The sequence below is a fragment of the Falco rusticolus genome, chromosome 3, assembly GCF_015220075.1.
Source record: "Falco rusticolus isolate bFalRus1 chromosome 3, bFalRus1.pri, whole genome shotgun sequence".
Classification (NCBI taxonomy): Eukaryota; Metazoa; Chordata; class Aves; order Falconiformes; family Falconidae; genus Falco; species Falco rusticolus.
Window position 1 is genome coordinate 58,036,412 of NC_051189.1, and position 16,433 is coordinate 58,052,844.

At 37.8% G+C, this 16,433-nt stretch overlaps 1 protein-coding gene across 3 annotated transcripts in view; it reads right to left on the bottom strand.

The window, feature by feature from the left end:
* The window catches only part of DLGAP1 (DLG associated protein 1), a 432,610-nt gene that overhangs the window by 120,156 nt on the left and 296,021 nt on the right, over positions 1-16,433 (bottom strand). For all 3 annotated transcript variants that reach the window (XM_037381359.1, XM_037381360.1, XM_037381361.1), the window contains one exon: positions 10,525-10,739. In XM_037381359.1, coding sequence (XP_037237256.1) covers positions 10,525-10,739 — 215 coding nt within the window. The remainder of the gene's footprint in view (positions 1-10,524; positions 10,740-16,433) is intronic.

Below are 16,433 nucleotides of genomic sequence, written 5' to 3' on the forward strand. Positions count from 1 at the left end.
ACTGTGTGAAGGGACGAAGACTCTAGATGTGGTATTCTTTATGCAAATCTTGGCTTTTCTAATGGAAAAAAGGATGCTTAGCTAAGTACTGATTATTATTACTTAGTAATATTAAGGAATCACTTAAAAAAGAGAAAAAGAGAGAGAAGAGAAAGGGACAACAGAAATAGTGACACAGTGCTAACATTTGTTCCAGCCAGTCAGTCTAACATCTTACCTTAATAAGGCATCATTCACTCCCTCTCAATGCAAATTCGTTCATTATGGGTAAACAGCAGTTAACTTGTGCCCCAAATCAAATGATCTCAAAGTAGGGGGGGGGGGGGGGGGGGGAAGTAATAGACAGAGAGTTACTGCTCTGCCAGAAATGACAATCTACCCAACAGTAAATGACTGAACAACTGCAGTGGCACAGCCTGACTCACCAGCATTTCAAACAAGTCTGAGCAACACATCTCTGCCAAATCCCTGTTGTCTCACAGCTCTTACAGCCACATGACTGAGATGAGTCCAACAGATCCTGCACCAGTCTGAAATCCATGGCTAGACATTTAGATTGGACCCTATTGACTAGACAGTGCCAATGTTTCTGAGATTTTCAACATCTTTGACTGCAACTTCACAAGGATGGTTGAATGACATGTTGGCTACATCCCACTAGAATAAGGAAAAAAGACCTTTTCAGAGTCAGAAATTGTGTCGTGTGTCGTCCCCCCCACCTCCCCTGAAATAAAAAATTCCAGCTTTTATAAATATAATTTCTATCACTGCTACAAACATAAATTTTATGAGATGAAGTCATGACTCAGTTGATATCGTCATTGACACCATTTCACCCAAAGTGGTTGTAAGCTTACTGCATTATGCATGTATCCTTGGTTTTGAGATTTATGCAACGTTCAGAAACAAATTATTTCTCTAAATATGATAAAAGCAAAGTAGCAGTTTTAAGTTTTGAAAAAAGAGAGTAAAAGTAATAAATGAAGTAAAAACCTTTTTTCCATTCTAGTACATTCTCCAATCTTTGTTATGCAGACAGTAACAAATATTGATTATTACAAGACAGAGTTTTAATGAATGTCTATATTATGCCTATTTTGGTGTGATGAAGTAATAACTGTGAACAGTTTTAGAACTAGTCCAAGGAGGTCTACCTTCTAAAGATGTTTTTCAAGGTTTCCTTTCAAGTGTAGAGTAATGAAGGCTTAGAACAGATTTGCAATAGCAATTGTCAGATGTAAAACTGGTGAGATTTATATACTAGTCCTGAAAGCTCCTGAGCTTGCCTTCTGCATGATACATCACTGTCACAGTGCAGAGCTGCACAGATGCAACCCAAGCATGGCTGCCACTCCAATGTCATTTAAATAAAGGGAAGGATTTGGGTGCTTTGATGTGGCTGCCGGCATTCCGGGCTGACAAAAACAGAGCTTTCTGTGGTCGCTGGGTTTGCTGCAGGCAAAGCTGCTGGGCAGCTGGAGTGTAGCCTGGTCAGGTAGCACAGCCCTTTGGAAGGGAATGGGAAATTGCTGTGCAACTCCATTATAGATGCAACCGCAGCAATCTCTTACAGAAAATCAGAACCTCAGCTGCTGCAGAGGTGCTTTCAACAAGAATATGTTTTTCACACCAGCATATAACACAAGCCGTGATCGTATGATAGTTCTCTATCTTTGTGGTGTATGATGAATAAGAAAGCAGGCACAATGTAAAAAAGTCTTTAAGAATTTTCCCTAATTTCTCCTCTCCTGAAAAGATTTATAACTTCATTAGGAGGAGAGGAGTTTTTAAAAAGTCAAGCCTCTTCAGGTGAACCTTCACTCACGTGTGTCACTGGGAGCACAGTGTATTTGATGCTGCCCTACTTCAGCACCTTAGCTGCCAGGGGCCATACGCTTTCTTTGCTGCACCCTGCCCCTAACCTTCATCCCATACTGCACCCAAGTCAGCAAAGAATTACCAAAATAAGTTGAAAATTACTCTATCTTAGCAGTAATACAAACACAAAAAAATAAAAGAAACAAATGACTGGGCATCAACATGACTTAGATATTAACAGTAACTTTTATTTGTGAGGGCAGCACAATTACTTTCATGTCTCTTTCTCTCACCCTAACATGGTGCAAATTAACAGAAGATCCCAAAGCATGTCTGCAACACTGATTGTCTTGTAATTTCACATTGAAACTAAAGCAAAATACATTATTTTATCTTTTTCTATTTTTAATCTAAAGGGGCCCCAGCATTTCACAGTGAAAGAATATTGCACTTCTGGCTGATCAGAACAGAAAATTATTATGAATAATTAACTTAATTATTGTTGCCTGCTTGCTTGTCTTGTTATGTTGGACATTAAGTACTCCAGACTGAATTTTGTGCAAATGCACATCTCATTCTATGCCTGTGAATTTTCTGCATGGCAGACTTAATACATCAGCTGAGCTCCCCTTAGCAGGCTAAACCAGACAGTACAGGATCACATACCGAGAGTCAAGCATGGTATGGCTGGCAGCAGTTGGAACATAATTTCAAAACGCTAGCAATGAAATAACATTTAAAATACATGCGGCACTGCTGTGGGTGGGATATCTATACTTACTATTCAACAGCAGGCCTTCAGGAATAATTTGGTCCTGATGAGAATTTTATTTTTATATTTAAAAATAAAGTTAAGGAAGTAAGAACAGTGGCAGTGGGTATATTCCATAGCCTGAGAAAGACAAAGAATCATAAAAGAGAGGTCTGGAGGGGTCTTCATGAGGTCATTTTGTCCCTCCTCCAACCCTAAAGCAGGATCAGCAATACCTAAATTTGTCCTGGCAGACATTTTCTACCCTTTTCTTGAAAATGTCCAGTGAAGCGATTTCTCTTGGCAATGCACTCCTGCGCCTAACTATCATTACCATTAGGAAAATTTTCCTAACATATAGCTTGTGTATGTCCTTGCACTCTAAGGCAGCATTTCTTCTCCTGTCCCCACTGGACATTATTAACTTCCTTTCTGAGGCAGCATTTTAAATAGGTGGGCAGAAGCAGGGCTAAAAATAAACAAGTCCAGTTTTGCATGCAAATACGCAGGTTGGCTGTGTAAAAGCTATACCCTGAAAGAGATGGCTGAAAACCACATCTTGGTTCAGTAATTATAATTGTGTTTCTTAAAGCAAGCCCTAGAAGTGACCATTTGAACCATAAAGTATAGTGATAGACCTTGCTTTTTAAAACAGACAATGGGGTGGACTTACACTCACCAAAATAATTTTCTCTAAAATGTATAAATGTTTACAGGATTTAACTGAGAGAAGCTAACAATTTACACTTCCATCTGTAGCTATGTGTAACATAAAGCTTAAAGCTGGGCCACGTGACTAGATACAGGACAAGGACTTCCATTTCTGCAAGTAAGCCAATCATCTAAATGAAGTTGCAGCTTTTCTTTAACAGAAATATCTGCTCCAGTATTGCCAAAAGATCACACTTTGACTAGCAAATTTAAAGTATTTTTTTTGTTTTTGGCTGATGTTTATTCTTGGGTAAGTTAATTTTAATTGATGTCCTCAGATTTCAACAAATAAAGGTAAAAGTACAAGCCAGGCAACAACTGTAGTGTAAGTCACAGATTACAACCAAATTCTGACTTCTTCTCTTAGAGAAACAGGAAATAACTTTGTTTATACAAATGTGACATTACTGACATAACAGGGCACAGGGACATATGGAGCTAGGTGTAGACTGACAGAAAGGTAAGTTTCACGAGGGGATAAGCAACGTCTGCTAGCAGTGAGACTGTAATAGCTAGGGCATCCCAGTTTCATTGCAAGATAAACTGGTGAGGATCATCACAGGAGGAGTGCCCATCCTACTTACATGCTATACAGCGAACTGTAGGAATGCCCTGTCTCCACAGAGGATTGTACAGTGAGATGAGCAGGTTCATTTCTGTGCTGTAAAGGTGTACATATCTTTGTGTGTGGGGACACAAAGCCCAGAAGAAATGCTGCCATGGGGCGCAAGCTTTCTCACATGCCCATCAGTGATATTAAGCATTAACTGACTGATCATGCTATATGTATCTATCATCAGTGGAAAGTTGCAATTGTTCATTAAAAGCTCCAAGGTCAAAGTTCCTTCAATAAATCTATATCCTCTGCTCCTTAAATATCACGTACACAAAATAGATGTCAGCTGCCCTAAGGAAACCATTGGCTTCAGAGGTATACTCACTTACTACCTCAAAATAAATATATTTTTTATTGCCTTGCCTTTCAAATTTTCTTCTGACTTACAAACTATTCACTAAACTTAATCATACCTGACACATGAGCCTGAAAAGTGAGAAACCTGTTTGAAGCTTCTCCCTAGCTTTCAAAGAAAAAAGAGAAGGAATTGCGATAATATGAACAAAAAGCTAAGTAATAATATCATGCATCAGTAACTGCAGACTGGGAAAGTTACTACCCAGGCCAACAATACTTCTAGAATACTATTCCTCTGGCTGCACGTCCAAACCTCATGGAGATGCTCTATTCTCTTTCATATGAAAGCCAAAAAAAACCCCTCTTCAAGCAAACACACCTCAAGGAAAACAGAAATAATTCTTTCACTAGCTAAACACCTGATGAAAATGTAAGAGAAACATACTGTGAAACACTAATAAAAGATTAATTAGACTTATTCCTTTTGTACTAATAAGGAAAGTCATTGTTCCCTAACTGAAAGTCACTCAACAAGAAAGAAAATTAACAAGCTTCCCTGCATGTGTCTAAAAATACTCCCTATAAGGAAGATGAGGTATTGCATCACGTTGTATGGTCCCTCTTCCTTCCCCCTACCCCTGATCTGGGCCAGTGAAGTTAATGAGACATTTTTATTAATTTTAGCAGAATGAGGACAACACCTCCATTTAAAAAAGCAGTATGCTTTTGTTTATATAACACCTTTTTCTGGGGATAATTTGAAACATGTTATAGTAATATAGAAATAGCCTAAGGTAAACAGGACCTCATTCCTAAGACCAAGATGGTTTTCATACCGTATTTCACACCATACTGTATGGTGAAATGCAGTGTAAGGACATCAGATTCAGTTTGCTCAAGTGCCACAACAACCTAGCCAATGTGTCAGGCTACAATTATCCTTACATCCCTTATCGTTTCCCTCAGTGCAGACACTTCCCAAGAACAGCATTTGTGAAAAGCTGAAAAAGTGGGAGAACCATCTCCAGAGTTTATATTGATCCATGATTTTCTGAGAGACTGTATATTTCAGTTTGAGAAGCCATGAAGATTTCTACATACGGAAATGCATGTGTTGCATCACTATAGGAAAACCAAAGCTATAATGACCTCCAGCTTTGCTCATAAGATTTAAAAACATCCTTGCCATGCAACATGCTGTGTCTTTAGTGTAAAAACCTTTTGGACCTTTGCTCATCCTTTCATACATGTTAGTCCACGTTTGAAAGGCATTATTCAATTTCACCGTTAATTCACTCTGTGCATATGATGCACTTTATCATCCCATCAGTCTATATGGATGTGCCCATGCGTGCATATCCCCTTTCCTCCTGATTACCACAAATTGCCATCAGACAAAATTATTTGAGAGTATTATTTTTACAAGTGTAAAGGGATTTTCTATCTGAAACACCTTATACTATGTAACAATGGGGTGGCTAGATTTTTTTTTTTACAAGTAGTCCTAGCAGAGCTGGTCCTGCAACTCTAACAAGATTTGATTTGTAATCTAGGTTGACCCTAGTTTGAATGCTTGTTCTCCAGGAACTGATCTGATCCTTTCTCAGACAGGTGATGAACAGTTAGAATTCAGGACGTATAAATCAGATCTACCCATTTCTTCTTGCTTTTTCCACTGTTTTTGTTTGCTACCAGATTCTGCCTCTTAATTGAGCTTGATTATTTACTGTGGTTTTATAGGATGTTGAGAAAAATAGTGCAGAGGCTTTCAAGACAATTTTATCTTCAGAGTCCCATAAACATATAAGTATAAAGTACTCATGCTATTTGTATTAGCACACAGAAAATAAGCCTGGATGTACACAAATAACATGCACATATTTTGAGATATAATTTTTGAAAGGTGTCTGATAAACTTTAAAGTTAGGAAGTGGTTGGTTTATTCTATTCTAAGTATCACTTATCTATGCAGTAAATCACAGGAATAGATGCAGCTATGGTGGAAGTTACACAGACAAATTCTTTACCATGGGATAAAAAGGAGAAATGCCTAATGTTTTTTGCTTATATGCTCACACATTCCTTTCATCATCAGTGGTGTAATTTGGTGCCCATTAAAAAATGTTTGAGGTGTTTATAACTGTGTTTCTCCACGTCATAGATGACTGGAAAAACACGACGTTTCTATTAGAATATCTTGAAAATAAAAATTTGTTAAGAAAAAACTGATTTCTATTCTTCCTTCTCTCCTTTTTACGCAGGTTCTACAAATGCATGTCCAAAGTATCAAGATCATTGAAACTGTCAATATACTGGTGATCAGAGTACAATTCATCTCAGAAAAAAGTTTGCATGATCAAATATTAATTCAAAGGAACAATTCTGCAACTGTATATAACCCAAAAAACCCATGCAAAATGTCCACAAATACATTACCATTAAGTACTGTAATATTTTGGAGAAGAAAAAAAAAAGCAGCTGTGCAGAAGACTCAAGTGGCTGAAGTCGCTACAGTAGCAGCAATATTGAGTTAGGAAGCAGAATGTGAAGCTATGTTTTAAGTGGTGAGTGTTTGTACAGTAGAGTAGAGGAAGAGGGCCAGCAAAAGTAGGAAAACTATGGTAACAGGATCCCTCTCTTAGACGTCTTGTCCTCAACCAGAGTTTCCAGTCCCTCCCAAATTCCTCATCTTTTAGCTCACTAGCTATTTTGCTCACTCAAGAGATCATAAGGGATGGATGCAGATCTTTCTTTGCCTTACTCAGCTACAGATCGTCATAAGGTTTACTGGAACTTTGTGCCTTCCAGACTGCAGTCTCTCTAGCGAACTCGGTTAAAGCTGGCCAATGGATTCAAAAGTTACTGGGAGGTGGAGATGACAGGTTGGCATGTGGACGTTGTAATTGCATACTTTTTTTCCAATGAAAACCAGGCTAAGCATAACCAAGGTACATATAGGTAGTGAAGAAACATATCCTGATCTGAGCTCAGCTGTAGTAGAGTTATCTGTCGTCTGCACCTTCTTTAGAAGTTAGCTAACCAGTCCGTTTTCCATGTGCTTACAAGGGCAAGAGAAACTTTTGCCACTTTTCAGGAATGGGCAAGAAAATGTCACTTTTTTTCCAGCTGATCAGTTTATCTAGGCTGAAAGATTAAACACCAAGAGGATACTGCCAACAAGACAGAGAGAAAAAGCTGCTTACTTCCCGGTAGGATAATGAGAGTGCTGCAGCGGAGGTGTGCATTTCAAGATCACAGCAAGCTGTGCTTTATTCAGAATGGTACCACAGCATTTGACACGTGCTGTAACCACATGGATACCATGGCATGGGAGAAATATTGTAGGAGGGAGATTGTAAGGTATAGCAAGAAAAAAACCTCAGCAAACCCAGGAAAATAAATTTGTATTATGTAAACGAGACATGACACAGTTGTGCTGTTCAAAAGTTATTCCTTATATAAAAAGAAACATTGGTAATAATGAAAATCCTTTCTTAGAAGACTAGGTGCATGAGCAATCGTAGGTAGGTAGGTGGGAGGAACAGCGTGGGTCATGAGACCAATATTAGACTTCAAGTACTCAGAGAGGAAAAGTCCCACAAGATGAAAAATCCCTTCAAAACCAACAGTGAAAACAAAAGGGAACATGTTCTTAAGTTGTTTGATCTGCCAAAGATGAAAGTGAAGCCAGCTAGAGACTGCATACAGAGAAAACAGAGAAAGAGAGTAGCAGAAGTGCAGAAGGTCCCTGACAATTACCACTTAGAAGCACCAGTTTCCCAAGGTGCCTTGTTCTTCACTAACAGAAAAAACATAATTAGAGGAGTGGAATACCATTCAGCGTTAAGGTGTTAATAAAGTTCTGCTAGGTCAGCTAGAAAGTCCACTAGTGTCAGTAAAAGGCTGCCTGCTGACTAGAGGGGCTTTTGGCTCATTTCCACAATGCTCTATTCAGGTGCAAATTGAACTCAAGTCAACAATAAGCCAAGGAAGTAACTTGTTATCACACATTACACAATTGCTTGATGACCTACATGCAGTGAGTCAGGGGCCCTAATTTAGTCTCTGACCAACACGTCAGCAAAACTCTATCACAACTCTTTGAGTAATCAGGGTAGCCCTGGGATGAACAAGCAATGTCATGGTCAAGGTCAAGTCACGCTACTAAGAAAGTATGAGGAAGTCTGCAAAAAAGACCCATCATAACAGAAGACTTCAATTCCCAGGAAACACTTGGCTAGTTCTCACCTGCCTGCCTGCCCTGCCCCCCCCCCCCCCCCCCAGTTATCATGTTCAGCAGAAAGGAGTAAAAGCAATGTGTAATTATGTATTATAGAATTTGTCTCTGAAAGTGGAAAGCTTTTCCAGGAAGACACATTTCTATAAAGTATCATCATAGATTAAAAGAAATAATTCAGCCAGTTTATGCTGAAAAGTCATTGAAAAAGAGAAGCCATTTCATATTTTGTCATCTTTTTTGTTTTACTACCATTTCCCATTTCCCCCTTCCTTCTACCCAGTGATTTACATCCTACTTCTGCATAGCTCCTAAGCTTACATGAATTTTAGAGTGCAGCTTAAAATTAAGCATACTCCTAAAAGCTTTCCTGAATAGGAAAGGTTTTAAAAACATGTGAAAAGACATATTTGACCAAGCATTTTGCTGAATTGCAATAATTTGAAAGCTAAACCTAAAAGCTTCTGCTGCCTAGCCCCTCTGATCTAACATCCTCTGTGGGTGAACAGTGACATGCAGGACTTTTTATTTTTAATAATTCCATTTTCTTTTGCAAATCACATATCTACAGAGAACAGAAATGACCAAGAGCAAAGACACTTACTGTGATGCACTGTGCTCCACATTACATATATTACAAAACTATGTAACATATGTTTCTAAAGTCTCAAAAAGAATAAATTCTGTGCCTGTTAGTGTGTCCATGCATAAAGCACGGCTTTATGGAGTTTGTGGTGGTATGTAACATTTATGTTCACCTCGCAGAGATTGCAATAACTGATCTCAGAGGAGGGTTTTGGCTCAGACAAGGATGTGGTAAAGCCTGCTGGATGATGAGAGGAATCACTGGATCCCTTGAGTAAGTACCAGCTAGCTTATGAAAATCCCTGCAGAAAGAGACTGCTTTCTCCTTTGGACACTAATGGAAAGACAGAGCAGAAGCAATTCCTGACTTCCCCAGAGACAAAGTCAGGCAGGTTTCTTTGGGGAGCTGCAATAAGCATGTTTTTTTCCTTCTGGTCTATTCATCACTGATGTCAAGAGCACGACATTCTTAACAAGGATCAAACTTTTCTCTAAAATCTATTTCTCAGATAAGGTCTCTGGGAAAAAAAAATGGGGTAGAGGAGAACAAGGAAGGAGAGGAAATTAATGAGGGAAATGCAGGAGGAGTCTTTTGTCTCTAATCACAGATGGTAGAAGAGATGCAGCTCTTCTTTTTCCATTTTAAAGCTACAGCCTTAGGCAAGTTATACTAAAATTAGGTTATTTTTGGTTCATTGAACTATGATTCACTATTATAGCTACAAATTTTGCAGAAGACAGACAGAAACAATTGTTGATTTTAATCTACACTATTTTCTTTCCTGGATAGAATTTATTTTCTTGCTTTAGGGGCCCTCTCCATTTTGGAATAATTTAAAATAAAACACTAATACCAAAATTGTCCATTTGTGTAATTTTCATGAGAATCTGGGTGGTTCTTTTAAAAGGCACAGATAAAAGAAAACCACAAAGTGACATGTAAAAAAACATAAATTCATCATTCCTCATGACTAAAGCTTTCATAAATGATTAAAAAATAATTCAGTTTTGGTTATATTTCTCCACAAAATACAGTGCAATTCTGAGTGAACAGGGAAACCCTGGATTTGTCTATTTTCAGATGGTTATTGTTCTTTTTAATTAAATGTCAGATGCTCTCTGATGAGTTGCAAAGACTAGCTTAGGGCTAGTTTCACATGTTGAGTATACATAAATATACAATTATGCAAAGCTTTTGCAGGCCAAAGCTGTAATTCAGGAAAGTATTTAAAGAACAGACCTATAAAGAACAGAATACTCAACACTAACAGGTTGGAATACTTGGCAAATTCAAAGCACAGGCAGTAGGGGTCCCTTTCCAGAGTAACATGGAAATACATTCCCAAATCTACTGTTGTTCAGAAAAAAACCCAACGCAAAATAATTATGACCAAACACACTTGTTTAAATACTTTCCTTAACTGGTGCCTAGAAGGTAGAACCCAATAGGAACAGAAACTGCATGTCTTAATGGAGCGCTCTGTATGATGTAGTAAAACATGGACTTACTTGAGGGTGGTGAGCTCTGTAAGGGATGGCTGGGTGGCCTTGAGATAGCTCTCTCTCCGTGCAGCAATCTTTGGAGATGGCTTTGGACTCGTATCTGAGTCTCCACTGTCATCATCCCCCATGGCTTTGATGTAACTGCCACTACGCATTCGTCGGCAGGGAATCTCATCATCTTTCCCTCGTGGAGTGTATCCAGTCCATTCATCTTGAGGAACCTGAAGTGATAAAACCAATTCCCTTATTAGCATACCCTGAGGTAATTGCACAGCAATACTTGACCGTGCTAAGTCACAACAGAGCCGTAACTAAAACTCTCGTGGCCAAGAGCCCATCCTCAATCCAATTTGACTGTGGGTTGCTGTTTGCAGCAGCAGCCTGCTTCACCCCCTGCGTAGGCGCAAGAACCTCTGGGGCTGTTTGGTATTTTCCACTACTTATCTGGGAAGTTTCTAGCAAACATGCTGACATAGGAACCTCAGTTAGATCTAACACTGGGCTGGATAAATCTGGCTTTTTGGTGGTTTCTATTCAAAGTGCTTACAAACCAGATCAGTGTGGTTTTGGTTCAGCTCAACATACTGAGCACCTCTGGGGAGGCACAAAACATGAAATACAAATCCCTATATCATAATCTTTTAAGACAGTGTGCATAGCTACAGTCACCAGGATGACTTTGGTTGAAGATACATTTCAGATTAGTGGAGCTAGGTACTAATCATCACAAGAGTAGGTTTCCAAGTGTGAAATTCTACTGCTATTGCTTCTATAGCATAATTAGTGTGACTGAACACCTGCCAGCTTGCAGGGATCCTCCTTTTGAATTACGTTAGCCTGAGTGCCTGAGCCATACAACTCTTTATTCCCTTCTTTTTCTTCTTATTGATGTGCATTATTTCTCTTGATCTGAAGGAAGTGCTGTCCCTTCTTTGCACTGGAAATCTGGAACACTCAGAACGTGCAGCCATGGCATTTTGGAACATAGCAGAGGATAGTACAAGAGCATGGTGCTCTTGCCCACCCATCCTTTCCCTTTGTTCCTGGGGCTTCTGACCATTGTAAACCAACACTGTTCTCTTTCCTGTAACGGTAGAAACAACGTACAGTGCAGCAGAGTCCTTGAAGAAGTTGTCCTGAAGTTATTTTGCAGAAGCCCCATTTTTATAGTAAAAGTGAAACCACCAAAGGGCTTTTTAGTTAGACATATTTTGTGTTAGATTTAAATAAATGTATGTGTGAATTTTTAGTTTGCTACTTTTCTGATTATTCTTAGTGAATCAACTCTATAAAGCAAGCTATAACTACAATGCTCAGAAACATAAGTCATATTAAACAAGAAGTTTCAATTTTGGGTTGCTAAAATTTATCCCGCAGCTTACAAATATGAGCATCTACCAGGATAATCACTGACTGTCTCTTTTCTATGGAAAGTTTGTTCTTCAACAACATCTAACTTCTGCTAAGTATCTTATGTATCCATTGCTTCCCAAACTTCAGCCAGAGCATTGACATGCTAGCTTGTTTAGACAACCAAAACGGAAATGTTGGACTGTTTGCTAACAGCTTAGCTATTGATTCCCACTACAAACATTATAAACATCAGAGGCTGTAAGGCCTTTCAAATGTTAATTTCAATGTAGGTTAAATTTTTATGGCAGTTTGTCAATCTATGTTGCTATAAACTGCAATCCAAATCCTACTTTGCTATACAAAGGAACAGAGATATTTCATGGTCCTAAGTATTCATGGGCTTATTACTATTTATAATTAATTAACCAAACTATTCACAAGTCATGCCATTACTTTGTTTCCTGCTGATTTCAAAACCAAGACCGTGCCAACTTCCTTCCTTTATTGACCCTTTTCCCACTACTGTCATCATGATTTAGGGCTTTCCTTGAACTTCCAGGCTCAAACAAGTCCGTCTTTCCTCTTGGGCTCAGTCTAAGCTCTTTTTTTTTTGTCCCAGATCTCTTTTGGTCAAGCCTGGCCTTGACAAACTCACTTGGAGCACTGATATTTTCCTCAGAGGACTTAAGATTTAATCCTGAAAGTGTACTCTAATTTGTATCTTTATCAACATTTCTTCTTATGACTCAGTCTTCCTTCTCAGGGCTCAAACTTCCTTCTCAGTTGCCCCCCATTTTATTTAACCAATTATTTCCCTTGTGCCTTTTTAAAGTTAATTTCCACGTGTTCTTTAAATATCCTTCAGTTAATGACTCTGGTAACTCTACTTCTGTGAAACATTTAAAATCTTACCTTCCAGCAGCACACAAATTTTATCATTGATTTCTTTTTTTAGAATTATTTTTAATTTTTTTATTTTTCTTTTTTTTCTTTTTTTTTTCTTTTTGATATTTGCATGGGCTTCAAGAACTAAGTTCCTTAAGGCAAGAATATATTTCAAAGTCCAGTTTTCTTACTGAAAAATGTCACGCAGAATTGCACATCTATAGGAAGTAATTAAATAAATACATTTAAAACCAATTAAAACATCCTAAAGAATCATAAGACTCTGACTGAGAACTGAAGTTTTACAGACTGAGAGTACGAAGTACTAACAGAATCCAGTGGAGGAAGAGAATGGAATACATGGTTCTGATATGTTTCCATGTTAAAAAAGGGAAAAAAAAAAAAAGAAAGCAAAAGCAATAGCAATGTTTCAATTCTGTGGCTACTAAGTTTATGCCTAGACCCCAGATCTGGAAAGTTGATGCTTTCCTTGTGTGTAAACATTTCTAAAATGCAAATGAAAGTAAAAGTTGGTAGTGGTTTCAAATTTGATTTTTGACATACAAAACTATGGAGCATTTTACACTCTTCTTCCAGACATGACAGACAGAGAATAATATTTTTTTTCAGATCTTATTCCTGCATTGGTTCTAGGCCTATAGCATTATCAAACACAAAAAATACAATCTATATTCATACCATCTCTCACAGACATTTTGGAAACTACAGCTCATGCTTGTCAGCTATAAAACCTTGACTTTTTAAACAACTCATGTACAAAAAAGAAGAACAGGCTTAGTAAAATCAAGCTCTGCTCATATTTTGGTGACATGCTTGGGCTTCAGTCAGAAGTTTAAAACCTGTAGTAGTGTATTTCTGATCTGTTTTCAGACAGATATTAGATATATAAGTCAGAGTATGTAAAGAATCTGTGAATTCTCAGAGGACATGCACTTTAATCTGTTTAATATTTCATACATTATACTTTAGTTAAAGATCTGTGTTTTTTCTCATTAAAATAAACTAGTGATTTAATATTTAATGAACTAAATAAAATATGGTAGTATAATGCTAAGCTTGGTGTCTTTAACTAAGGAAAAGTCAGGGGAGTAAAGTTACAATGCTCATACAGCACCCATAATTCAGGCAAGCTGAACACTTACAGTTTTATTAAATAATAGACATACTGTAAAATTTAACTTTATAGTTTATAGGTGCAATTACAATGATGAGATATAGTTGCTGTGGGCACCATAACTCTGGAATTCTTGAGTTCTGTTATCAATAACCCCAGACATAAGTACAATACTTTTAAACCCAAAGCTTCTTAAAATGATTTAGATACAATAGGCCAAGCTGGTTGCAATGAATTTACCACAAAGCTTCCTATTCGCACATGTAAACACCGTGTATGTACCACGATGAGCTTTGAATGCATTGCTCTGGCCCCACAGTTTGTATGATGTGATCAGGAGGAAGTTTCCAGTCTGAGCTCCACTCACTCACCAAAGTGAGCAGCCACTAAAAAACAGCACGCTACCCTTTCAGTAGCTCTTTCACCTTTTAAAAACTCTGGTTGCAGAAAATGAAAGTTGAGCTGTCACATAGAGACCAGGGGCACAGCAGTCCCAGGGAGTGCCACAAACCCACCGGCTCATTTGTGTACTGGCAGCCACCTGTATGTGCAAAACCCAAGGGGATGATACAAATGCAACCCAAGTTCCATTACCATGTCATGGGTTTAAGGTTTACCTGTATGTGCCAAAGAGAAAAGGATGGCTATGGTTAGGAAAAACAACCAGATTTAGAGAACAGCCTAAAATAATCCAAGTATGCTTCTAATTTCAGTTAACACATTAAGGAAGTCAGAGTGTTTGTACAAACTATCTTGCCTGCCTAGACAAAGCTGCAGTAGAAGAATATAATGGATATTTGATTAAAAAGCTATTTTAGTTAAATAGTTTGCCAGTTTTCTTGCAGACATTTAAGGCTGAGTGGTTTTTTGTTTGTTTTTTTTTTTTTTCAGTAAGGTTTTGGTATTTGAGTGGGTATTAGGGAAAGACATTTAGGTCCAGATCCCCTTTATCTTATTTCAGTTTTTCAAGAGTTGAAAACCTTAATTTCAGAAGTTGGAGTAGGAGAAAACAGACATCATGTAACTGTTGGAGAACACTTGCAGGGTAAAGAAATGCTTTAGAAGTAGATTTTTGCTTTGGCTATTAATGGTTGTAATACTTTTTATGAAAGGATCTCAGAGCACTGTGTATTACTTGAGCAGGAGAAACAGCCCTTAAAGCTCAGCATTTCCATTCATTGTACCTATTTTGCTGTTTAGAAAACACAGGCAGAAAAATAGTACTTTTGTGCCTATAGTCAAATACCTCAAGCAATACCTACTAAAAGAAGTGACCTCATTTTCAGAGTGCTTTCTTTGGTGCCTGAAAGGAATGGCTGTAACAGCTCATGCAGAAGATGCAATTTACTGTCACAGTAAAGTGTTTCATATCAGCGAAAAAAGTAAAAGATATAGCCCTCTCAAAACTACACATTGTGAAAATAAAATGGAACACATTATTGCATGTTTCTATACATACTAAACTATGTACTAAACATTCTGTAGTGTGTTTCTTCTGTTGATCTGGAAAAATGCCGGGAAAAGTGTCTATGTGAACCTCCAGCTCTTTTATTTTTTTCAGTCAGGAGGTCTGCACAAATTTTCCCACAGGCTCTTCCTTTGTTTGAATGGCCAATGTTACGTCTTGCAAGGTCGCATACTACACTGCATGCAAGTGCATATGCACGGTATCTGCTGCATTAGAGAATTAATAGCATTAAGATTGACACACCTGAGATAAAGCTGTTTCATGCTTTTAAGAAAATAGTATTATCCAATTACCTTGGCAATATGATTTTTTTCAGTATCAGAATATCAAGCAGGAACATCACTTGCATGATTGTTTTTGCTCATGAAAAAGGGGGAAGAACTAAACTGAGATCTAACAATGAACATAATTGTTTTTATTAAAATAGAACTATTATTCTTCACACTGTTGAAGTAATAGAGATCCTGGAAACATTTCATCCTGCAAATGATCTTTATGTTCATGTACAATTGTTTCTTTACAAACCTAAATATCAGAAGCACACTTATAGAAAAAGCACAGTGAAACAGAATACCATTATTACTTGAAAATACATAGAAAATATTCAGCAAAGGCCTCTGAGCCAGGCAACATACTGCAACTTAAGACTTCAGCATACACCTAGAAATAAAATGTTTTTTACAAGTATGAAAGCTAAGCCTGACTATAGTTCCTTTCTTCTGATTAAATGGCAAATACAAGATTCTTTTGTAAACAGAACAGACTATACAGATAACATAATGCCACCAGCCAGCATCTTGCCTGGATTCAGCTTGATTTAGTGTATAGATTACCTGTCCTGATCATTAACTAAATGTATGTTGCTCTGGAGGTGTTCACACTTTGTCATTAGCCAGACTGGACTGACTGGTCAATTCCTTTAATGCATTTTTTGATATAAAGGAACTGCATTTTTCTAATAGATAGTCTAGGTCCCCAAATAAAGAAACTAAGCAAACAGGTTTACTGCCCCCTCGGTTTTCAAGCATTAATTTCAAAAGCTCACACATAGTGGTATGTGAAATAAACCCAGAA